Source organism: Phodopus roborovskii, unplaced genomic scaffold, assembly GCF_943737965.1.
Source record: "Phodopus roborovskii unplaced genomic scaffold, PHOROB, whole genome shotgun sequence".
NCBI classification, from domain to species: domain Eukaryota; kingdom Metazoa; phylum Chordata; class Mammalia; order Rodentia; family Cricetidae; genus Phodopus; species Phodopus roborovskii.
Window position 1 is genome coordinate 6,387,861 of NW_026125444.1, and position 26,176 is coordinate 6,414,036.

Sequence of the window (26,176 nt, forward strand, 5' to 3'; positions counted from 1 at the left end):
AAATTGCTCAGACAATAGACAACATTAAGCTTTACTGTTACAAAAGGTAATATCTATACAGTTACCAAATGTTCTGGGGGTTTTCGTTTGGTTGTTTGCTTGCTTTTGGTTTTTCAAGACAGGTTTTCTCTGTAGCTTTTTGAGCTTGTCCTGGAGCTTGCTCATAGACAAGGCTGGCCTTGTACTCACAGTGATCCTCCTGTCTCTGCCTCCTGAGTGCTGGGATTAAAGGTGTGTTCTACCACTGCCTGGCTCAAATACTCTGTTTTGCAGTTAGTTAATATCAGGGAGCAGACTCTAACACTCCTGACATGGATATTTCTTAAGACTAATCATTAGATTCAAGGGGCTAGAGGAAATCTTGCAATTTTCTTAATAAATCTAATTTTAATCATTAATTCAAATACATTAAAAAGGTTTGAACTTTGATACCCCTCACTCTTTCAAAGTAGACTGAAAAGGAATTGAAAAAAATACATAAAAATTGAACTAAAGTATAGTGTCTTTCCAGTGGCATCCAAAAGTTTTAGCATAGTATTTAAGGATCTCTAGGTATGGCAAAGATATATGTCCAGCTTTTGCTCTCATTAACTCTATCAGTAGCTCCTCTGTGAAACCCTGGTCATTGCTCACCTTACGTTTTACATTCCATTAATCCTGAAGGGCATCTCTATGGGAAATCTGTCATTTCTAGCTTGTAGGCTTCATGTGGTGTGTGTGTGTGTGAGTGTGTGTGTGTGTGTCTGTGTGTGTGTGCATGTGTGTATGTGGCATTTATCTCCTCAGTTAATAGACCCTAACTTAGTATGCCACTTAACACAGCATGTCTTGTATTAAAATGCCACCATCTCTCTGACTAAAAGTTAGTCCTGTGGCCATGCACTTTTTCATATCCGTTTTCTTATCTGTCTCAATATTCCCAAATGTGTTTGTTCAGGTGGCTTTAGTAAGAGTCCTCTTGTGACCTAAGTGACATACAGTGCTTTAAGTAACACATACTACTTCCAGACTTTCGGGTCATTTGATGAAATTCTGTGAATCTCTCAAATGAGATCAAGTTGCCTAAGTAGAGTTCACAATGACCCACAGCCATGTTGTCATCATTAAGACAACGTTTCCCTGTTCAAATCAATCACTGCCTAGGAGTCTTCTTTGTAAAAATTCAGGTGTCATCCGGTGTGTGGAGTCATGTCTGGGTCTTCAATTCTATTCCATTCACCAACATTTGTTTTTATTACTATACATATTGCATCATTTTATTACAATAGCATGTTGTTTTTATAGCTGTAACTTTCCTACTGCAACCTGAAATCTAGGGTAGTGATAGATACAAAAGGGGTGAGTACAAAGTCTCACCTCTACTAAAGAGGTGTTTGTAAGTGATACCTGCTAGGAGAGGGAAAATCAGTTTTCATCAATGTCAAGACACTGGATCTATGAACCACACTCCAGGGAAAGTGCTCAGGAGTAGTTGGACAGATATAAAATGGACTCTATGCAAATTGCTTTTGGTTATTGGTCCTTTTAGTTTTTTTTTTATTTGTTTTTGTTCTTTTAAGGGAGAAAAAGAGCACAGTTGGGTGGGGAAGGAGTTGGAGGAGTGGAATTTATGATCAAAATAGAGTGTATGAAAAAAATTTAAGAACAAAAAGATTAAACAACAACAGCCAGTAGTAACTACATGCTAACCAAACAAAGTTTGTGAGATGAAGCTACCCAGGGGAAATGTCATCATCAAAGCCACCTTCCAAGGACAGCAGCTGGTGTTCGTTTTTTAATTAAAGAAATATAGGAATACTGTTAGCTTTTCTAGAAAATTATGACAGAGAGACAATGTGGAAATATAGACAAGTGCCTACAGGCAGACACAATTGTATGTGAACCCTAAGCCTAGCTTCTTACTATCACCTGACCCTAGGTTGGCCCACCTGGGATTAGAAATATCCATGCTACTTCTTATTCCTATTGCGAAGTGGGAAGACCCTAGTATGAAACATTTTAAAAGACTTTATAAATTAGCAAAACTATGTCTGTTTTATTAGTGCATTGGATTGTATAGAAGATGAGTCTGTAGATGGAATAGCTGGTTAACTCCTAAGTACAGTTCATGTTGGGTTTTGGTCAGCTTCTATTACCTGAGTTACAAAGTTGGCTCTACTAATGGAAAAGAGACTTTTCCTGAGCACCTACTACACACCACAGGCCTGACATGTTTTGGAGAGAATAGTTTTATTGAATTCTGTTATGGAAATTCATATTCTTAGGGAAATTGCTAGAGTTGTTGAAGAGCAGAATTTGATTAGATTCAAAGATTATTTTGATTCAGGTTCTCTTAAGAAAGTTTAATGAACTTATGATTATTTCATCTTAGAAAATGAATAGAATCCCTTAAAAGCCCCTTGCAAGCTCATGAAAGAGAACCAATGGTAGCCCTTGACCAGGTATTGTTTGCTGGTCATTCACTAAAAGTTGCCTTAATATAATTTGCAAGTCTTCACAGCATGGCTGCTTTAGACTCACAGCCTGGAGAAGTTGGGGAAGAGAGTCCTTGAACCAGGTGAACTTACTTGGGACCAGAAAACTAGATCCAATGAAAGACAAAACTCAAGTGAACGTGAAAGAAGAAAAATAATTATAAAGTCTTCTGAAAATAGTTAGAATGAGTAATGCAGATAGACAGCATTACAGAAGAGAAATACATGAGGCTGTCATAAGAAATTAATTAAACTTTAGTTATTGGGGGGTAAATTGAGGTCTTATGTGGATGGTAGTGCTGAGTTGTGACTTAGCATTGGTTAAACAGATATGTCTTGGAAAGTATGACTTTTCAAATAAAATATATCCCCCCCACCATTCCTCTCAGTTTTAAAAGTAGATGGGGCTCATATCAGACAATTTGGAGAACACTATAAAGCAACAGGAGGAAAAGCCTGTGCTGATGTTCTTGTCAGCCCTTGGAGACTGGGGTTTTCTAGAGCTGGGCTGATTGGAAACTTAGCTCAGGAGGACTGCCTTCAAACATGAACCCAGCCTGTTCTCATTTTAAGTCCACAGGCCTTCTGTTGCTAAGAAGGGGGAGTTGGTACTGGGGGTCTAATGACCGCAAGGAGAGAATTAGAGACGCATGTTTATCTCAATACATTTACTCTCATTAAAGTTCATATTCACTGACATCATGCATCTCCTTGAAAAAGGCTGCCCACCCACCATTAATTAAAGCCACATTTTAAAAAGTCAGTGTGTGCACTTTTATTCCAATCAAAAGTAGCCTCCTAAGTTTTGTGGAGCAGGCAGAAGAGTATCTGAGGCCCGACAGCTGTTCATTTCTACACATAGTACAATCATGTGATTTACATAAAAACACTTGTTTATGTAGGACCTAGTATATAATAGCTAAGATCTATTGTTTTGAAGATTAGAGCTATTCACTGTCTAATAACCTTTTATAAAAACTTAACATATATTTTAGTAAGTCTACACTTTCTGGGATACAATGTAAAGTCACATAGAGTCATATAGCTTATCTTTGTAAACAGAGGAATCTAGTTAAAATACCCCATTCAAATAATTAAGCAGTGTACTCCTATCAGAGACACAAGGTCAGCATAGACTATTTTTATCTAAATCATTGCACAAACAGCAATTACCAATTGTAGGATTGCATAACCATAGTCTATATTCTTGGCAGTCGGCACTGTAAGTTCACAACTTAATGCAAATAAAAAATGCTAATGTTTAAGTTCAAAAGGGGTACTATTTGTAAACAGCTTGGGCCACACTCTTCCTATTTCATGTGCTAAGTAAAGTCCCTTTTCTCCAACTTCTTTTAAATGAGATTTGTTTTTTTCAGGAGCATAGTAAAAGGATATCACCCAAGTAGAGCTGTATCCTTTTTCTATGCTTTTTCACATCAGTTCCCCCTCCACACTTTTCAATTTTATTTTTTGCTTATCTTCATCTTCTTTTTCTTTTCTTTCAAATCAGTATCAAATATATTTGGTGCCTTATTGACAAAAGACACATCATAGCTATTTCTTTTGGTAGTTAGATTATCTTATAGTGGTTCAGACCAAACATTCATTTAAGTCAGTCAGTTTCTGCTTTCTGCCCAAAGTCACAGATAACAACATTCTGGTTCTCTTGTGATTTTGGCCACGCTGCCATCTAAATAGTCCTACCTCATTAATGCATTGACCAGAGGAGTTGAAGCAGTTTAATACTAGATTGAAGTTGGTTTAGGAGTTAATCTGATTTCTAGTCCTGCCCTCTGGGGACTTTCAGTTTCCTTATGTACCAATTGGGTGTTTGAAGATGGTTGCAGACCAGATTCCTATGAACTAGGAGGTTCATCCAGATAAAAGGATAAAGGTATTTCTCTGGTTCTCTTATTCTCTTATTCAGACAATAACACATTAAAAAAAAAAAAAAAGGTGGTGGTTATAACTAGTGCTGAGTCTGGCTTCAAAAGAAAGTACCCTGCATTCAAGAGAAACCAACCCACCATGCTTGGTGAATAACTTTCATGGAATATTGGGAGAAAATGCTTTGGTATAGTATTCAATATACTAGTGCTTTTCGGGAAGAACTCTCTGGCAGATCATACCTCTTGCCTGGATTCCACGCTATCCAGAGGGATCATAAAATACTTGACTCATGGGGCATGGCTGGGGATGTCTCAGCCTAGTTGGTGGTACTCTTTAGAACAAGTGGCCCTGGGCTGGGGGTGGGGGTAGGGTTAGTGGGAAGCTGTGTCTACAGAGCATCTAGTCAACTCTAGGAAATCTGAAGATAAGCTCTATCTCAATGAGTCACAAGGCCACAGGGCCCCCAAATGAGCAGGGGCACAATTCATACCTTCCTTCCTGCTCTGTTGTTGTGAAGATTCATCAGGGCTCTGGCATCCTTCCCTTTCCTTTCCTTGGCATCTACAAATGCACGGGCGAACTTGATCCCATAGTCAATGTTGTCACTGCAGCCACCCCAGTCAAAAGTGCCTTTGCTGTCCTTGGCACTTCCTTTCTTCTTTGGGTCGCAAGAGCAGGACTTTAATTCTCCTTGGCTACAGGCCCTGGTGATGGCAAATACAACTCCAGCTGAGGAGATGGCGTAAACAAAGGCAGATTCCCGACTACCTGAAATAAAAATGCTTTTCTTAAAAGTGGTCAGAGAGCTTCTCTTCAAGTGTTCCACATTGCTGTCACACAGTGAGCTGCTTGGCATATCATATGTGGTGTCCAAGGAGTCTTTTCTAGATCCCAGGCTACTTTTTCTTTTTCTTTCTTTCTTTCTTTCTTTTTTTTTTTTTTTAACCCAAATCACTTGCACACTTGCACTTAATGTAGGATGTAATCCTTTTAAATATCTAATGTCCGACTCTCCTTAAATACTAAGTAGAAAAGATAAAAGATAGCCTTGTTCCTGGTTTGAGCAAATCACATTCACCCCCCCAACTCTAGATGTCCCAGAAGAGCAGAAGTGGCATGAGTCACCTCAGTTTCTCCATCTATAAACCAGTCTGGATTCTACAGCTTTTCAATCATTCATTCCATTGTATGGTGTAGAAGTCATGATATCACAGCTTGGAGAAAACCCGTCAAGGCAGACACTGTTGCATGTGACTATGGTCTTGGCTACTCCAGAGGCTGGTTTGGAAGACTTCTTGAACCCAAGAGTTGGAGGCTAGAGTAACAAACACCCTCCCACATCTCTAGGCATAGTGAAGACACTAAGGCAAATTTACCTTACAGACAGTGAAATTCTGCAATCAAGGAAATCTTGGGGATAGAGTAGGAGGATAATTCAGTCAGCCAACAGGCCCTGGCATTAACACTGGAGAGCTGGCTTGCCATCAACTTTCACAAGTAATTGGAAGATTGTTGAAGGTGATATGCAATATCCTTGGGCTATATACTGTGTCTACTAAGGTGATTTCCCTTTCTTCTGGAACACCTGCACTAATCACTGGTATCGGGTCAGAGACAGTGAAAAGCTTTTCCTTTGGTTTTTCTGGAAAGAAACAAATTTACCGCCTATAATTAGACTTGGGCAAGAACCCTTTGGGGGCTTTCTTTAGACTTGTTCTTTATTAGAGAACAGCCCACTTTCACTTACAGGCTGAGAAGTACATATTTCAGTGCAATAACTACATTAAATTATTTTAATAATCTGTAGTAACTCATAACACAGTGTTGTGGTAGAGTGACAGATATAAGGCTCTTTGGGGTCGGTGTGCACCTCATTTTTCAAGTGGAACTGTATTTCATTGTTATTAGCATAGCTTTTTATTAATGGTTGCTGCAGCAAATATATTAACAATCAAAATAGAAGCAGGACCAGCTAATGCCAGTGCAAGGCAGAGAGCAGAGAACCATTCAGTGACTCAATCTGTCAAGACCAGTGTGACTTTTTGAACCATACAGCTGGGAGAACAGGCTACTTTATCACATTGAAACTTTACTTGTTTCCATGTGTCACTCAGTGCTCCAGCTTACAGTGCATCCCTTGCAAAATTTGCAATGCTAACCTCATTGTTAAAAACCAGGAGCACATCTCTACACCATATTAAAAGGCACTTACCTCAGCCTTTTAGAAACATCGCCCTCCAAAACGCTAACCATCAAAAAGGGTACTAGTTGCTTCCAGGGATAATCACTTAGATGAGTATTTGCCACAGGTATCAAGCAGTGCTCTAGACAGAAGACTGTGGGCTCCTAGGAACTACTTCAAAAGCCCCAGCTTATGCTCTAAGGCTCACACATGGGTGAAGAGGAATTGAGAGCTGGTGACTAACATGGTTTAATTTTGTCTACTGGCTTTTAGATAAATAACACTTTCCTTATATATTTGTTTGTATGGTTAAAAAAAATCCCTGGCTGATAGTTTTCTGTCATTATCATTGAAAGTCTAGTTTGGGATTTGGAGTCCAGTGTCCATATTTATAATCATTATATAGTAGAAATAAGCATACATGCTTTATGTATTTACTACTAATCATACTTTGAGGAAAAACATGGAAGACATGGGTCATAGCATTTAAGAAACTCACAGTATTTTAAAAGCACTAGAGTGGGTTTTGAAGTTCACAATTCATCCTCATGCAACTCCTAAAAAAAAAATCACCTGTGGATTTAACCAACAGACAGTAATTCTCTATAATTCAAAAACCAATTTCTGAAGAAAAATATCATCTTTCTAAATATTTTTATTAGTCAAACACATTCATTAATGTCTAGCTATTACTACATGACTTTTTGTTTTACCTCCAGATGTTGTGGGATCATGTTTTCAGTTAAGTGTTCAGGTGATTCACTAAAATGCTATGTGTGAAATAGTAGCACATTTTGAGATCTGGCTTCATAACAACCCAAAATTTGATCACGGGTTTCTTAGACAAACTGGTTTTTCTTCAGGTCATCACAAATGAAACAAAACCCTAATCTGAATGGTGATGTAGACACTTCCTGGAGTGTTGCTGTTGTAGGGGCCATCATTTTGGGATTGAGATGCATTGAACAATGTCAGCTGGGCACAAAGCCAGGGTTTGTTTGGGTTAGGAAGACTTTACCTGGGAAGGCAAAACACTAAGCTATGGTATCTTGGGGGTCATGGATTGTCCAACTCTTTAAAAATGCTTTCTTTTATCCTTACTTTACTTGTCTTGTATTCTTTTGTCTTTTCTTCTGGAAACTTACAAGGATGAATCCTAATCACCTTTTGTTTTTTAAGCCTATTCTAGAATTTCAGAGGTATCTACTTAAGAGACTATATTTTTAAATTTTTTTTACTGCCTGTGAAAAAAGAGTAAATTCCAAATGGTCTTAAAAGTCATTCTGTTTTACCCTGGGTTTCCAGGGCACATGAGGCAATTGCTCTCCACTCCTCTATAATCATGGGGGGTTTTAGTAGTTATAATGATCTCCCTACAGCAGTGTTACCGTTTATCTTCCCCGGATCACCTAGTGGTACATTAAGATTTCTAACAGAGAGTTCTTCACAACTGTAGACTGAAATGTCCCTCTAAGTAATTAACTGCAAGAAATCTGTGGATTACTTCATTGGAATTTCATGATTATTTCCAAGAAAAAGCTGCTATAGGCCAAATTCAGCCTTCCACAAACCCATACAAAATCATCACTGACAGTTGCAGAGATCTTCAGAGATGTCTAGGAAGAAGTTGGCCTGCTGTGGGAGGAAATCATGCACTGTGAAGGTTTTAAGTTCCTAGCACATTGGCAAAGTGCTCAGCATCATCTGTAGGAAATCCCAGGTAGAAATCCTTATTCACCTGAGGCCATAGAGAGGCCAAGGTAATTAGTTCCATTTTCTCTCATCACAATCTCTTCCTAAGTGTTCTATGCAATAATCCCCAGTTTTGGCAGAGATGCCATCTTTTGGACCATTTGTTGGAGCCAATTCCTTTTAGGTCAGTGTCATGGCTGGGCAAGAAAAGGCTGAATTGACTGTCTGGCGCACAGAGTGGAAAGAGAGAACCCAATCCTGAAACTCGTCTCCCCACCGCCACATGCCCCCACCCCTGCCCATTAATAATACATTTAAATTTAAATTGCTTCCTTTCATTTGTGATTTAAAGGCTGTTTATTTTTTTTCCACCTCTCTATAATCAAAGGACTTAATGGAGCCACAGGTTGTCACTGCATACACGGGAAGGTTTTCTAATTTAAAACCACTGGAAACTCTTGATCTGTTTTAATAAGGGAAAACCTACAGGCAACACAGCCTGTGATGACTTTTGATGGATATTTGCAAGTTATCTGTGACAAGGTCCAACGCTAATTGATTTACTGGTGAACTAATCTAGGTGAAGTCTTAAAATTCCATGAGGGTGACATTTGCTATTATTCTTTTAAAAATTTGCGATGTCATATCGAAACTCTAAAAAGAATGCATTAAGAATATAGTTCTTAAACTAGAGAATAAAATTGCAGAGTATCACAGTAAATTAACTTTAAGGATACTCTAAGGGTGAGAGTACTACGCCCTTGGGGGATTTTAGAGACATTCATTTATGCATTTGGCCTCATAAAACCCTAGGGCTATGATGATGACATGATAGAAACACCCTCTGTTAAGCATTACCAAGTGCATAGCCTGGACGATTTTCTTGGGAATAGGAGGGAGCGGGGTGGGCAAAAACAAGTGTAAAGTTCTCTGTTTCTGTCTTTGCACAGACACTGTTGCATTTCTAGTCAGATTTCCAGCTAACAAATGGACAGAATTATTTCATGGAGAATGCTACTCCTGCCAGCTTAATGGATGAATGTTATGTGAAAGTAAAAGGACTTTAATTTATCTTCTCTGATTATGTGAGAATAGATCACTGGCTTTGAGCTAGTTTCAATATTCAGACACTTAAAGCCCCCTTTATCTAATTAGGAAAAGGAGTTAAATATCCCTCTAATAGAAAAAGAAACATGTGTATTCTGGGTCCTCAGTCTTCATTCATGAATATTCTTACTGCCTAAAATGTATCTGGAAAAGCAATAGGTCCTCATACAAGTTTACCTAGTCATTCATCATAATAAATGAATGGGACCTACAATGCAGGCACCAATCAAAGCTAGTCCCTACCCTTGTGGAATTTCATTCTATGGAAAATAGAAAGTAGATGCAGAATTACCCTGACCTAGTAAGAGGTCAAAGGTGATGAGGTGTGATTTGTCTCTACTCACAAAATCTTCGTAGTGTATTTAAATCAAATAAAGATTTGAACACACTATCTTGATCTTCAGATCAAATTCCTCTGAAGGCTCAAGACTCAGAAAGATATTTTTAAAAGAAGTTGAAAGAGTCCTGTGGTTGCTTCTTTCTTTCCAGAGACAACATTTGATGCTGAATGGTCATGCAGTGTTGAAGTGGTGGGCAGGGCAAAGAATAAAAGGACACTAGCCTGCAATTCTACAATCCATAGTCTCTCAACCTGCTCCACCAAAGGCGCATAGACATGAGATAGTTCCTTCACTGACTTGACTCTCATCTTCGCAAGGAGGTGATGCTACCCCAAAGCACAGACTCCCTGAAGAGAATGCCACTAAGGATGAGCAGGGGCCTTGAGCACTGGCACAGGGAGGGCCAGGAGCAGGGAGCTGGGTGAAGGTAGGAGACTTACTTCGGAGGAGGACCCGCCCAAAGAGGCTGTGATCTCTGTCCAGGGTGTTACAATTCCAGCGGTGCTGTCGGAACTGGTGTTGGCACTCTGCTGTCCACTCAGCCACACCCAGGCCAATGGCACGCATCACATCTGGGTGTCGGTGGCACAGCTGACGCTGGCGGCTCACCAGGCCTGGCACATTGTCACACATCACCCTGGAGGAGCCACCTGTAGCTCTCATGTACCTGTGCGAAACCATCAGAAAGGCAAAAGTGATATGGCCAGAGCTCGGTGCTGCCCAGGAGACCAGCATTCAAAGCACTGTTTGAGTCTGAATTACTTTTCCTCCACTAACACTACAAGGCAGGGGACTATTCGATTTTCATTTAGTACAGCAGCATGGCTGGTGACCTGGTGAAAGCTACTTCCAAATAGAGTGATGACTGTCTCCCAAAGTGGGGGCCACCAAATGATGCTTTGGGCAGGGAGGCAGAGGCAGTAGTATTGTGAAGATCAGGGCCTTAAGAGGGGGCATTGTGTTTGGGAGAACACAAAGAATTTCAAAGAACTCTCTGCTCTCAGTGAATACCATATGTCTGCTTTTGGCTTTGGAGGAAGCTGACCTTTAGAAGTTCCTCACTCCCATTTGTCTGATCTAAACGTCTTCAGAACTGCCAGGATCTATCCCATTAGCACCTGCTGGGATCGGATGCTACATTCTTCTTACAAACATGCCATTCTTCCCACACTAAAGAATCTTTAAAATGGTTTCATTTTCTAGCTCTTTTTGGCTCTCATAGAAACTGGTGTGTGTGTGCGGATCTTTCTATTGTTATCAAGAGCACTAAATATTTGGAAGAACCAGCATTATAGCTCCGTAAAGTATGCTCTGAAAAGAAACTCTAACAAAAAAAAAAAAATTATACCATCATCTCTGGGCAGATGTTCTTCATTAGTGTGAAACGTTTAGAAAGGTAGCTTTTATACCACTCAAGCTTTCATAGGTGTCTTTTGAAGTGTCCAAACAAGGGGAATATCTTTCTTTGCATTTGCCATTGTGTTATATGGTCATAAAATCATTACAGCTGCAACTTACAAAAATATATATTTAACTGACAGCTGAGAGATGTGACAAAATGCTGGAGTGATAAGTAATATTTATACACACATGGAAACAGAAATAATCATTTTATTGAAAGAATGGTCAATCTGATAAATCATTTTTTGATTGCATGTCAAGGCTAAAGGGCTCCCTGTTTAACTCACTTAGGAAGGAGCTGACACCTCCCCCCCCCCCACCCATTGGTATCAGTGCTTTGCTGTTTCCCTCAGGCACTCAAATGTCTAAATCGTCACTGACTTTGACCTGAATTTGGCTGAGATCCTTACTGTTGTCCAATACAAAAAGATGTGTGTGGGGGGATAGCCAATCTTTCTGAATTGGCATCCAAGTACTTTAGTATCTGCCCTGGTACTCTATGTACAAGAAAGTTACAGAGCTCTCAACTCCATCTCTTTTCAAGGTCATAAAGTTGAAAGATGGACACGATTTCTGGATAGGCAGAGAATGCCCAAAATAAATCACAGATCAGCATACAAAAACAGCAGCCTAGTCACCCTTTAGGAAGACAGTTTTGAGTAGCATAGCATCTTGGGGATGTCAGATCCAGCAGTTTTGCTTCAAGGCAATAGTCTCTACCTGGAGGCTGCCTCACTGGGGTAAAGCACCACAATGTGGAAGGACGGGGAAAAATACAAAATCACAAGCTTCAGGTTCTACGTCTACATTTCCAACTGCCTGAACTACTGATTTCTCTTGAGACAGTTTTTTTTTTTTTTTTTTTTTTTTGGATGTGGGGGGTGGCAGTTGTAGATTTCAACGTGAATTCTATTCTCTCTCTCTCTCTCTCTCTCTCTCTCTCTCTCTCTCACACACACACACACACACACACACACACACACACACACACACACACACGTCTGTATTACAGTTAGAGATCAGGCTAGCACATTTCTCAGTGGAATTAAGTATTGGCTGCTTTTGCTGTCACTCAGCTGGATCCGAACAACCAAACATCAGAGCTCTCATTTGTGGGTATGGGAAATGTTTTGGAGTTGTCAGAGCTAAAATGGGTTTTTGAGAAAAGCAAAGGGGTTAGGCTCAGGATGCTGTGATAAGTCCATGTTGCTCCAGAATCCACAACTGCCAGGACTGGGAAACAGCCAGGGAGGGTCTATGCGACCAGTAGGGTCCCCACTCCCAGCTCCAAAAATCCATCAGCACCGCGCCCATATGCGTGGACTTACCACCATGAAGAGCTGACCTCTGGGGTGAGCCAGGTCAAGAGCAGAGGGAGCCAGAGCCAGATTCCACCGAGAGGGACGTTCATATTAACCCCCTTGCGTCTACATCAGGTCAGACTCCGTGTGCGGGCGCCATGCGTGCCCGGAGCAGAAGCGCTCAGCTCCGGGAGCGCCTCGTCACGGCAGCCGGCGCCTCTGCGCCCCCGCCCCCCCCCCCCCGCCGCTCGCGTCTGCGGCTAGTGGTGAGACTCACTGATAAAGTTTCAAAAGACGAGCCCAGCAAGCGATAAAGGGCAGCCGGACTGCCTCGCCCACAGCCAATTCCCTAGGCGCAGCGAGCGCAGGCAGCTCCGAGCTCTGTGTGCCTCCCGCGCACCCTGTCCTTTCGGTTCCCCTCCAGGCGCAGCCAAAGAAGGGGGCGCTGCGCCGGGCGGGGCGTGGGGGGCACCAGATTTTAGAGAGGAGTGGGAGAAACGATGGCAAGAGACACCTCCGGGTGAGGAGGGCCAGAGGAGGTTGGCAAACCTCTGGGTCACACCGAGCATCATTGTGGCAAAGGAACCTTTGGGGAAGTTCCTAGCCAAAGAGCTACAGTGGACTAGGGCCACCGCCAGATTGTAGGCTCTGCTTTGGCAAGGCTAGCAGTTTCTGGTAAACTGAAGTCCCTAATTATTCAACGTTGGGGGACAGTGGAGGTGGTGGTGAGGAGGTAACTGCACACAGGATGCAAGAAGCCAAAAAATGATTTTTTATTCATTGCTTCAATACTAGGAGGTAGTACTCATGGGAATTGGGATATGCAGTGTCTGAGTGGGCTAGGTTGAGAACAGATAGCCTAGGCCTTGGAAATTAAGACCTTTGGCCTTGATTCCTGTGTTCCATACACGAAGAGAGTGGGGGTTAGAGTGGCTGGGACCCAGGAGATCTCAAGCAACAGTTTCAGCCTAAGCGCCCCTAGGAAGGTGCGGCTTTTACGCGCACACTCAGCTCCTCCTAGCGCTGTTGAGGGAGCGCAATATATCACAGAGAGAGGGGCTCTTAGGCATCCAGGTGTCTGCTCTCTGGCTTGAGTTACACTGCTCCAGCCAGGGTGTCCAACCTGTGCGTCTGGCCAAAGTACAGTAACGCTGGATCTCCGACCTGGGTCCCTACAGAGTAGAGATGGGGTTTGGGCCCGAGGGTGGAGCATCTTGAACTGGCTTACAGCCTCATGGTTTATCACCGGAAAGGAAGACCAGGAACTTACAGCGACCTTGAACTGTTCCATTGCTCTTTTCCTGGCACGGAGGACCCGCTGCCACCACCCAGGAGCGTGCCCTGGGGAATAGGGAATATAAAGGGGTTGTATGGTAATTGTGCGTAGAGCAGGCAGGCTGATAGGAAGCACAACAGTACTCCCCACTCGCATAGCCCACCACTTTCTTGGGCCGGGATCCTCCAGAATCGCCCAGCACGGAGAGCGGTGAGAGGCTGGAAGAGGCACAGCCCATAGATGCCAAAAACCTGAAAGATGCTGTCATCGCCACCCCCTTCCCCCTCGCTGTCCGTGGCAGGTCCGGCCCCTCCCAGGCTGACCCAGATACATCCCCTTTTGGGTCCGGAAAGGGAGGAGAGGGAAACAAGCACCGCGCCACCCACGACTCGGGAAGAGCAGGGCTCTGCGCCAGAGCTGCTCCATATCACTGGGCTGCGACCCAGGGGAAGTTCTGCTTCATCTTCGCTGGGCCAGGGAGGGGGTGCGCTGCTGTTCTGAGGAGGAGCGCACGCTGGCAGGGGAGGTCCAGGATCATTCCCAACAGCATTACCTCCTGCACCTCAATTTATGGCCACCAGCCTTCTTTCTGAAGGAAGCAAAGGGACAAGCTAAAATTTATCTCCACTCGCCATTGTCACAGTTTCTTGAAGTACCGAAGTTTCGCTTCTACCAGTAAATAAAGCCAGGCAATATATGGGAATTTTGGGAAGGTAGGCAGGTTACATGGACAATGGAAATGTTAACTACATTTGAAAGGCCAGTTCACAAGTCCCACCCATGCCAGCACATCCTGTCCTCACAGTTTAGGGGCTGTTAGGGACACATGGAGTGTGACCATCAGTTTAGGATCCGTTCCTCTCCGCCCTGGGAATTATATGGCCGGGAGACCTACCCTTCAGTTGATGGTGAGGCCAATGGAATGACCTAAACCTGAAAGAGGCCTCCTGGAAAAGGGATGGACCATCCTCAGAGCCAATTAAATCCTCCCCAAAGAGCTTCATGGGAGGAACACGAGGAAGCGCCACATGCTTTGCAGAGTACGAATCAGTGTTGGTCAAAGGAAAAAGGCTAAAAAAGTTCAAGAGAGTCTAAACCCAGATGTGAGAAAGGTCCACCCAAACACCCCTCCTGACCTGTCTGGAGGCAGTCTGGACCTGATGATGATGACTGCTCTCTTCCAGATCTGACTACCCTGTCCCTGCTCCACCCCTAGTCACTCATGACCCATTACGTAGTGTAGCCCCATATTCTTGTATGTATCTAGTCTCTTATATGCTCTTGAAAGGTAGCTGAGAAATGCAAACCTTTCTTTTAGCATTAGAAATGACGATAGTAAAGAGGAGTTAACAAATGGTGAGGTAGAGCAGAGAGTGATAGACAGGATCCAGAACACTTTATTTATCTATCAACTTAAATGTTTGAGTTTGCCATTTATTCAGTAAGAAATATCAGAATTGACCATGATTTACTACAATATACAGAATCCAGTTTTTTCCACCCCCAATTAAAAAAAGATTGTCAGTTTGCTTATAACTTCAGTATAGCATTTTAGCCAAATGAGTCAGTCTATTTTCTTAGTTAGATCCATTGTTTGTCTAATCTCCCAGGGCAGAGAAGAGAACTAATTTACTACCAGACTATCTCCACCCTTTAAAAATGAAGTTACTTCTTCAACTTCATGGTCATTTGTCTTTCAGTCTGAGTTACTTCTCAAAGCAGTGATCTCCAATATAACCATATAAATTTAAGATTCATTTTTTATTATTTTAAATTATATGTATGTGTGTGCGCTTGCATGTGGGCATGTGCACATGACTGTAGGAAGAACCCTCAGAGGCTAGTGTTTTGGGATCCCCTGGAGCTAGAGCTGTAGTTGTGAGACACCTGACATTGGTGCTGGGAACTGACTCTGGTCTCCTGGGAGAACAGCAAGTGTCTTAATCATTGAACCACATCTCTAGCCCCCTATAACCCTTTCTTAACCAAAGGAGAAATCATTTAAGTCCCAGTGTGTATTTCAACAAATTGATGCCAAAGGCTTGCTTCTAACCCCAAGAGAGTACCAAGTACCTGATGCTTTTATGTAGATGTATACATCTGGATAAACTATGAGATACCTATCTCTCCAGGCACTGGGCAGTCAGCAGCTCACAGTGGACTCCTCAGAGAAAGGAAAACATATGATATGATCTCTACAACTATATCATGAATACCCTGCCTTTTTTTCTGCTGAAGATCAATCCCCCCAACCAGGGTGTGTGGGCAAAAAAGAACCCAAGAAAAGCAGGAGTCTCCATTAGCGAAGGACAGAAGAGTTTGTGCTATAGTCTAAATTGACAAGCTAGAATTTGAATTGAGAGAAGGTCTCAGCAAGAACCAGAAATGTGAACAGGAACCAGATAAATCTTATAATTGAAAAATATAGTAACTGTAACTGAAATACCTATAGGGAAAAAGCACAAATTGAGAAGACAGAAGAAACTGGAAGATGGATTGATAAAAATACAATGCGAAGAAAAATTCTGATGAATGGCAATGACAAGTATTTCATTATTACCCATTGTTATGAAGAGAAAATGGAAATGACAGTGTGAATGACTTCATATTTCTCATAAATTACAAAGAGGGAGAGAATAGGAAGAACACTGTATAAAAAATGAGAATCATTCTATACCCAGTGAAAATATTCTTCATGAATAAAAGTCAAATACACATGTACTCAGAAAAAGGCAAACAATGAGAATTCAGTGCCAGACACCCATGAGAGAATTATTGCTAAAGTGGTTCTGCTAGCAGAAGAAATTGTTGCAAAAAAAACCTGACCTGAGGAGGTCTCTTAGTTGTTAAGTTGCTTGTTGTGCAAACATGAGGAATTTGACTTCACATTTTCAACATACATTTAAAAACCCAGGAAAAGTAGTCATACATGTAATCATTGAGGTGGCAAGATGCTTGGGTCTCAATGGCCCACCTGCCTAGCTGAACTGGTGAGCCCCATGTTCACTGAGAGACCTATCTGAAAAAATAGGGTAGACTGTAATTGATGAAGAAATCCTCAGCAGCTGTTGCCTTTATACATACCTGTTCTCTTGTGTACATGCAATGTGCATGTTCAGGCGGGTGCACAAGGACCCATGCATGAATCCACACATGTGAGCACATGCACACATGCATGGACACACACACATACACACAAACAAACACACACACACACACACACACACACACACACACCAAATATAAATAAAAATAAATTTGGATGAGGGAAAAGCAACAGAAATGATCCATGTCTGTGTAAAAATAATAGAGTATACTAGCCTTTTCCATTAACAAGGAGAATGCTTAGCCCATAAAAGCCCTGGCTGCATAAGACTGATGACCTGAGTTTGATCCCTGGAACCTACATAAAAGGCCTGATGTCATGGCAGTGGCATGTATCTGTAATCTCTGCACTCCTATAGTGAGATAGGAGACAGGAGAATTGCTCAGAAATTTGTAGGCCAGCTAGCCTAGTGGACAAAGTGCAGGGCCATGGCTGAAGGAAGAGAAACTATATCTCAAAAAGCAAGGTGAAGGCAAGAATTGACACTAGAAAGCTGTCTCCTGACCTCTACACTAACACGGTTTAATAAGAATCAGGATAAACAATTGTGAAATTTTTCCACTTATGATGTTTTATGCATATTATTCTTACCATATTCTATGTATGTATACTTTTACTTATGTTCAAGACATCTCCTATATTGATACAATTTATGCACATTTATTCTTGCCATATTCTATGTATGTATACTTTCCTTGTATTCAAGACATTTTGTATATTGATACATTTGGTGATATTTATCATGCTGCCCTTTATAGTTCTACCTCTTGTCCAGACCTTTATACTCTACCTCTATTTTAGGGATTTACATATATGCATGTATACACACACACACACACACACACACACACACACACACACACACACACAGTTATATTGTTTAGGTATTTATCCCAGCTTTACTCAAGGAAATTTTAATTAGCTTTTTTTTTTTAGCTAAGTTCCTGAGTATTACAGATTATCTTCACCCATGTTTCCTTTAATTATGAGATTAGTCAAACATAGATGCTTAATCTTCAATCACTTCATAGACATGTAGAACATGGCATTTAAATGTTTTAATATTAATACTCCATTGACATGAGTCACTATTGCTCCTGACAGCACCATGCACTTTCCCAAAAATATGTTGGACACTGTTATTGCTCCATATGGAGTTCATCCTCGCTTCGGCTAATGGCCTCTTGGGCAAAGGACTGCCCCCACCTGATTTGGACATGCGGTCCTATGTGCTTGCAGGAGACAAATATAGAAGACTGTTGAACCTTGCCAAGTCAGGGTAAGACAGCCTTTCTACCTCCCTATTGTTGTTGTAGTCTGTCAAGTACTCTTGGCCTTAGCCAAAACTGGATGTACCAACGTTGCTGTGAGACCTTGGGTGACTGTCCAGGTAGCCTGCATTCTGCTAAGGCGTTGACTCCAAGTCCACAGCAATAAGCATACATGACACCTTCCCCACAGTAACTACTTAAATGCTATACAAATACTAACAAATATGGTAACTTAACATATAGCAAAAAATTCAGATCCAAAAGGTAGTAGGAAAGGAAAACAGGGTAGATACACCACTAGTGCAAAGAAGATTCAAATAATAAGACTTGACGCCAAGATTTAATTAAAACATATGTACTTCAAAGGCAACATTGTTAAAAGGTGGTAAACACACAAAATAGTCATCTATATCTACAATAAATTCTTCCCAAATATTATACAGGTAGGAAAACAGAGGATAGAAAAAGTTAAATGATGCAAATCTAATTTAAAAAATTCTTAAATTGAAATATTATCATCAAAATACATAGGTATATATGAACAAGTTACTCAGAATAATGAGAATATGACACAATGATTAAAGGTCAACTTATTCTGAATAAGAAACAGTTCTAAATGTGTGCACACTAAACAACTAAACAAAACATATGAAGCAAAACTAACAGTACTGAAAGAAAAAAGTACCCTAATAAATTATAACTGATGTCAATGCCACTCCCTCAGTAATCAATCATACAAGTACACAGAAAAATCACTGAGTTGTAGAGAATGCAATAAAACTGAATTTGGCTGACAATTATAGAACAGTTCAGTGTGCAGCAGCAGCATACACACTATTCTCAACTGCATGTGACCTAATCACCAACACACTATGTGATAAAACATTAACAAATTAAGAGAATCAAACTTTCATAGTTTGTTCCATGTTTATAATGGAATTATATGAGAACTTCTCAAGATAAAGAATAAGAAAGGCCTCTTGGTTTTGAAAACTAAACAATATTCTTGGAAAGATCTCTAGGTTAAAGGAGAGATCTCAAGGGAGGTTATGAAATAGTTGAACTGAATAAAACAGCACTATTATTAAGTAAAATTTATATTTTAATAAGTCAAAACATATATTATAATATCCTAGATAATTAGCTAAAAGCAAAATATATTGTTGTTTCAATTACCTATTGCTTCATAACAAAATGTTTCCAAATTCAGTGCTTTAAAGCATAAACATACATTTCATAGTCATATGGACTAGAGCTGGCTTGGTGATTTTATGCATGGGGCCCTCTCCACATAGCTGCAGCTGGGCTTAGATTCACCTGAGTGTGGATGACACAGTGGGCCCATATAACTTTCACATTTATGCATCTGGCAATTCTATTGACCCTCTACATATCATGGACTTCTTACAGGCTGGCACAAGACTAATTAAGAGGATGTAAATGGTGGCAAGCTATTTAGGAACCACACTTGAAACACATCAAATTAGGCACAGGGCCTGTCTAGATTTAAGAGGGCAAGAAATAACATCTGCTTTTTGATAGGAAAATAACAATAGAATGTGGCAATAGAATATATTATGGTGCTATCTCTAGAGATACAACCCTTCCCAAAGTTTCCTTTGGTACAATAATTCACATTCTTCCCACATGCAAAACAAACTTACTCTCTCTTGTATCCACCAAAATCTTATTCTAATATCGTAGTGACTTGATATCCAGGGCCTTATTATCTAAATGATTTTCAGGTGAAGATGAGGTTCCTGAGCTGCTGATTCTAAAATGTACTTGAAAATGCAATAAGTCTAGAGCAGTCAAGATGCTTTCAAAGGAAACAAAAGACAATTTGGAAAATTTAAATTAGGGATAGGAAGTGTATTTCCCACAAAGCTGCAATAATTAGGAAGTGGAAATACAAGACTAAGACTTATTAATCATACAATATTAATGAAAACGTTCATCATGATCTTTAAAAAGAACTGTGGGTCACAAAGAGAAGACACTCTGATTATAACATGGACAATTATAACATGACTTAAACAGGCACTCCACAGAAGATACTGATATATGTATTGGTGCCTAAAACACCATAGGGTACCCAGGGCTAAATAGAAACAGAGGGGAATCATAAAAACTAGGGCTTCTTCACCTGTAATTTTAAGGGAGTGTGAGAACAGTTTCCTCTTAGATTTATTTGATATTATATTAAAAAACTTAAGGATAATCACATAAAACTGAAAATTTATATAACAGCAGGGACAAATAAAACTTCCAAATAATCTTCACAAAAGGTTTTAAAAAAGCTTTTTAAAGAAAGAAATGGAGGAAATAAAATTATATATCAATAATCACAATAAATGTAAATGAACTAAAATTTCTATCTCTAATGGCAGGGACTGGTAGACTTCCTTCTAAAAACACTTAAATGTTATTTAAATAAATATTAAAGCATAAAAAGAACACAGGATCAAAATATAACTATTAGAGTCAAATTTGATCTTAGGCAAAATATTAGCAGAGATAAAAAGGCATAACATGACATGCTTTTAACATAGTCTCAAATTTTCAGAGCAAAATTTAATAGAAAAAAAGCATAATCTTAGTGAGAGTCTAGCCCAGTCCATTTTTCTTATTGCTTGTATCAGTTTCTTACTTTCATTCTTTTCTTTTCTTTTCTGTAACACAGACCTAAAACTAAGGTGCTTAAAAGAGCAGTTATTTGTAAGCTCTTGGTCAGAAATTCAGACTAAGTCCAAGTGGACAATTTTTCTTCTGGTGTAAGCTGGGAAGATAGATGTATGATGGTCTCATACTCTTATGAGATTTCTGGTATGGAAAATAGCATGGTGGTAGTTGTTTTTTTATCTACTAAATTATTGGAACTTGTATGTGATGAAAATTCTGAAAAGCTGGGACAGAGTAAACCAAAAGGTAAAAACAACTTTTAAGCTTTTACTCATGCCATATTTGCTAGTGTCTCTTTGAAAGAAATATTTAAAAATACACTTGGCCTATCTAGATACAAAAGTTAAATACTTTTATCTGCTATCTTACTAAAAAGGCATGGAGCAGGGGGGAGATTCTTATAATCTGCATTGAGAAAGCAGAAGCAAAAACGTGTTAGTAAGGCTGTAAAAAGACTTGAATAACAAGGAATGTCATATGATCAATGTGCATAAAACGTCTTCTTCACAATTAAAAAAACACTGAAGGGCTAAAATTGTCATGATATACTAGCATGAAGTTATTTATGTACAAAGATATCCAACAATTTGTTTTTCTGAGGCATGGTCTTGCTATGTAGCAAAGGCTATGTTTGCAATGGTAGCTCTCTGGCTTTTTGTCTTGCAAGTGAGAGCTGGGATTACAGACATTCATCACTGCATTAAATTTAGAACTGTTCCTTTATAAACCCTATTTTTATTTTTAAAAATCAATCAAACCTGGAATGAATTTTAAGGTAATTCTTTTGCAAGGTAACCTTTTGAAAAGCATGCTAATAGACTTTAAAATATTTCTAAATATATCCTTGATGCAAACAGAATCCATATTAGGAATTATAACATTTAAAATGGAACATTAATAAAAAGAGTATAGCACAATTATATTTAAATCAAAGTGTTAGTGCTAAATCCTTATACTGGAAAAGAAAAACAAAAAAGCATTGTAAAGTATTGAGTTGTACCCCTCCCCTCAAGTTAGAAAAGCAATTAAGAATAACCCCAGGACACCAGAAGGCAGAAAAAAGAATATAAATTAATGAAAGAGAAACCACAGATACATTAGGAAGGTCAACAAAAACAAATGCTCTTTGAAATATTCACAAATTATACAAGTTTCTACAAGAAATAACTACAAAAAAGAAGAAGAAAGACAAAAAGCATTCAATATTAGGAAAAAAAGAAAACAGCTACAGATTTTGTAAGGTTTAGAAACTTCAAAATGCAATGAATTTTTTTCTGAAATACTGCTACCTTAACAATAAAATTAGACTAGTACGATGCAGTAACTTTTATTAGAGATATAGATAGTAGGAACCAATTATTAAATGTATGTATAAATCTTAATCAGGAAGTCAGTAATATCTCAACATCTAAAAAAGTGAATGCAACTCAATATATAAACACAGGAAAGGGAAAATTTGATTACTTCAAAATAAACAGAATACTTGATTACATGAGCATTTACATATGCATATATATTAATATAAAATGCCTTACATGCATCCAATAGTTGAAAAGAACCTCATGTTAAATGATGAACTACAAATGTAGTCTTCTAAGAAATCAAACAAGGACATCTATTAGAATTACTATTAACTATGGGGCTGAAATGCTAAAATTTCCTGGCAAAGTAAGAAAATAAGCATAAGAAATGTAAAGAGGTAAAATTTTTATTATCCACAGTGAACATCTACATAGAAAACCTTTAAGTACTAACAGACAAAACTGTTACAAGTCTGATGTGAACACTAGCTCACAATGGGGAAATGAGTGTAATTAAATTAGCATTTCACACCACAGAAATAGTAAGATATATTAAGAACACAAATTGAAAATATAACTTTAAAACACAATACAGGTAGATATTCTAAAGGTTTGGACAACAATCACTACCGTAGACAAAAGAAAAGCAGTAACTTGGTGTGTTAGACACCAGGGTCCCAGTAATGGAGGCCAAGGCAGAAGTGTGAGGAGTCTGAGGCCAGGTTGGTCAATACAGGGAGACAGACAGACAGACAGACAGACAGACAGACAGACAGACACACACACACACACACACACACACACACACACACGGCAGTAGATAAGATTTTCCAAGTGTTACAGTTAAGAGATGCATTTCAGATGATAGAAGACAGTTTAGTAGAAACCAGGCTAGTGAGATTAAAATATGCAATGTGTAGGGGAAAATGGCTTGTAGACACAGAGAAGCTTCATCTCATTAGCAAGCAGAAAAACACAAAACTACCTTCATTGGCTGCAGCAGACAGGAAAAAAAAATTAAGTCCATTGATATTAACAGTTGGCATGCTGTGAGGGTAATGAACACACATACTGCTAGCAAGCCTGTAAATTAATGCTAGATCCTCTAAGAACCATATAGCAGGAATGCTGTCAAACTCTCACCTGGAAACAGATGGCAGGATAATTCAAGAAGGTTTGATTTACAAAGACATTTTAAGAAGGTGTGAGCCAAGGAGCTGTTACCACTCCCAGACCCAAAGAGGCAAAGGGAAGGAAAGAAGGGTCCTGGGAGCCAGAAGGAGCAAATGTTACAGACTCTGTCAGAAGAGCTGTGCCTGTCAGTGAAGGGACACAAACAGCATAAAATCTTGCAGGGAGGGAGCCAGGTGAACAAATAAATGGCTGGATCACATGTCAACCAGCCATTTTTCTGGGGTTCCTCATTGGCTAAAATTAACCAGCAGGTGAAGGGTGTGGCCCCCCTCCTCCCTCCAGAGTGGGGCCGAGTGAAAGAGGCTCCGAAGGGGGCAAATATGATAACTGGTAACAAACACTTGGTATTTGTACAGAAAAGAATTGGTCATATGCTCATGTATGCATGGGGTGTAGAGTACAGGTCTGTTGAGAGGACTAAACAAAATGGAACACAAATTTTAGTGTGACTAGGCGGGTAAAATGGAGTGGGGTGGATGTGCGATGACCTATGGTACATCTTGCTGGCTCTAAGATCACAGATGGCTTAGGTTTTATAGATAAGTATGTTCTGTTACTGATCTGCCATAGGTGGCAAAGCTCAGCCTTAAGTTCACACAACTGACTGAAAGGGAGAAGAGAAACAGAACACCTAATCAGGTAAGTTGTCTTCCCTTGACCTGTCTTGTGGATTCTGATATATTCAGGTCAGTGTAGAGCATTTAGATATTTTTAAGGCTGGCAACTCAGAGTTGAGCTCTAACCAAGGCATACACAGGCCTTGGGTTTGATTCTCAGGACATGGGGGAGAGGAAAGACAAAGGAGAGGCAGAGGGAGAAAAAGGAGGAGAGAGATCTTAAATATTTTTAATGTTCTATGTCACTGTTATGAAAAATATTGGTTCTGGCAATTTGTAAGTTTGACTTCTCATATAGATTATAATTTTGTCACATAAAACATTGCAATGTTTTATTATAATAGCAATAGAGACCCACATGTATTACCATTTATCCAGTGTATACCATATACAAGGTATTGTAAAAAACCCTTAATGCACTTAATTCTTACAGTCATAATGCTTTCATTAAATATATATTAAAATATAGGTTTTTATTAAATTAGCTAAATGATGTTAGCTAAATGATCAATTAAAGGTAATGATTTTTATGGATATGCTTCATGTGTGACTATTTATGTGTGGGATGAAAGACAAAGTTGACATTAAGAAGCCTTCCTTAATTGCTCCTTCATCTTAACTTTAATTTTTTTAATTTTGTGCATGGAAACTGCCATTTCCCTGAAGCTGTTCTCCCCTTCTAGCTCTTACTAACTACCCCCCCTTTCTGTATAGATCCCTGAGCCTTTAGAGGAGGGGTAACATGTAGACATCTACTTAGACTGTGCATGCCAAATTCTCTCACTCTGTATCTCTATGTTAATTTCCATCTACTTCAAGAAGCTTCCCCAATGACTATTGAGTGATTTACTGATCTATGGACATAACAGTATGTTATTAGGAGTCATTTTATTGCTAAGTTCATTTAGAAAAAATAATCATAGTAGTTTTTCTCCTAGGGCCCATGGCCTGACTAGTCTCAGGTTCTTGGCCTCATTAACTGTCAGGCATAGGATCCACATCCCATGAAGTGGTCCTTTGACCCAATTTAGTAAAACACGGTTGGTTACTTTGACAGCATTATTCCAATATTATAGCCATTGGCATGTGTTATGGGAGGGCTACTGTTGTGCTCACAGGGTTCATAGTTGGGAGAGTTGATGATTACTTTTCTCCTTTGGTTACATATATTAACACCTTCCAGCATTATGAATGCTGGTCAGTAGAGGTTTCATCTTACTTATTGAGATAGTGTCTGTTATTGCACCCGGAGCCCTCCAATTATACCTGGATGGTCAGTAAATCCCTGAATACCCTTGTATCTGTTCCCCTAATACTGCTGCATTTGGCACTTTACATTGGTGCTGGGAATCTGGACTCGGGTCTTCACGCTTGGTCAGTAAGCATTTACCTTGTGATCCCGTCCTTAGCCTTTGCTGTTCTCTTCAGGTATCCCTATGTTGTTTAGTCATTTCTGAAAATATAACACACTTTGGCAACTTGACTCCTTTTAGCAGAGGATACTTTCAAAGTATTGACTAATAGGAAAGAACTGTCCTTTATTCTATTTTTTCTACACTAGTACTTCTATTTTATCCAGAAAGTGATTTAAAGTCTTTCTATAACTCTAAAACTTTCTGTTTGTGTTTTAAGTTCAGTCTTGATACAGAAAAATTAAGAATGTTAATAGCATTAATACAATTAGAATGGTAATTCACTGTAATACAGTTATTTACATGGCAGTTTACATATCTTTCCACTGAAAACTCTTGTTATATTAATTATCCTTATATTGGCAGTGGGGAAAGCTGTGCATATGCAGCTCCACAAATTGGCTTAATTTAATAAACCTTGAATCTGTGGTGGGAATTTGCCTTTACATTTGGCCTACATCTTCTCTAGAAGAGTTCCTACATAGGGCTCCTTGCCAATTCCCCTTTGTTTAAGCTGTTTTTGTAGGTTTCTGTAGAAGAGTTGTAGACTGAGAGTGAGCCCACTGCCAGGAGGAAAGATAAGTGAATATACTGCTACATTGTGGACAATTAGTATTAACAAGACAAAGATAAAACTATTCTCCCCTATAAAAGTCTTATAAGTTGATTTTTTTAAATTTGCATTGTTAACACTTATTCCACTTTTTCCCTTAAGAACAATAATACTTAGGTCTTCTGATCAGTTATGAATATAATAATGTATATAGCTATAGTACTTATACATAGTAAACAGTTATTGTTTGGGTGAGTTGAAATGATATTATCCATTGTAAAATACTGGCAACAATCTGGTATTAACACTGAATCTCACAGTGTAATAGCTCTGAGTGTGAGGGTAAAAATCCCCCCAAAACAAAACAAAACAAAAA

The 26,176-nt window shown here is 39.5% G+C and overlaps 1 protein-coding gene across 1 annotated transcript in view; it reads right to left on the reverse strand.

Annotated features, from left to right (window-relative positions):
* The window catches only part of Wnt2 (Wnt family member 2), a 39,478-nt gene extending 26,693 nt beyond the window's left edge, over positions 1-12,785 (reverse strand). The window contains exons 1-3 of the mRNA XM_051175726.1: positions 12,416-12,785; positions 10,127-10,353; positions 4,855-5,132 (exon numbers count right to left, since the gene is read on the reverse strand). Coding sequence (XP_051031683.1) covers positions 4,855-5,132; positions 10,127-10,353; positions 12,416-12,498 — 588 coding nt within the window. The 5' untranslated portion in view covers positions 12,499-12,785. The remainder of the gene's footprint in view (positions 1-4,854; positions 5,133-10,126; positions 10,354-12,415) is intronic.
* Between the last annotated feature and the right edge of the window lie 13,391 nt (positions 12,786-26,176).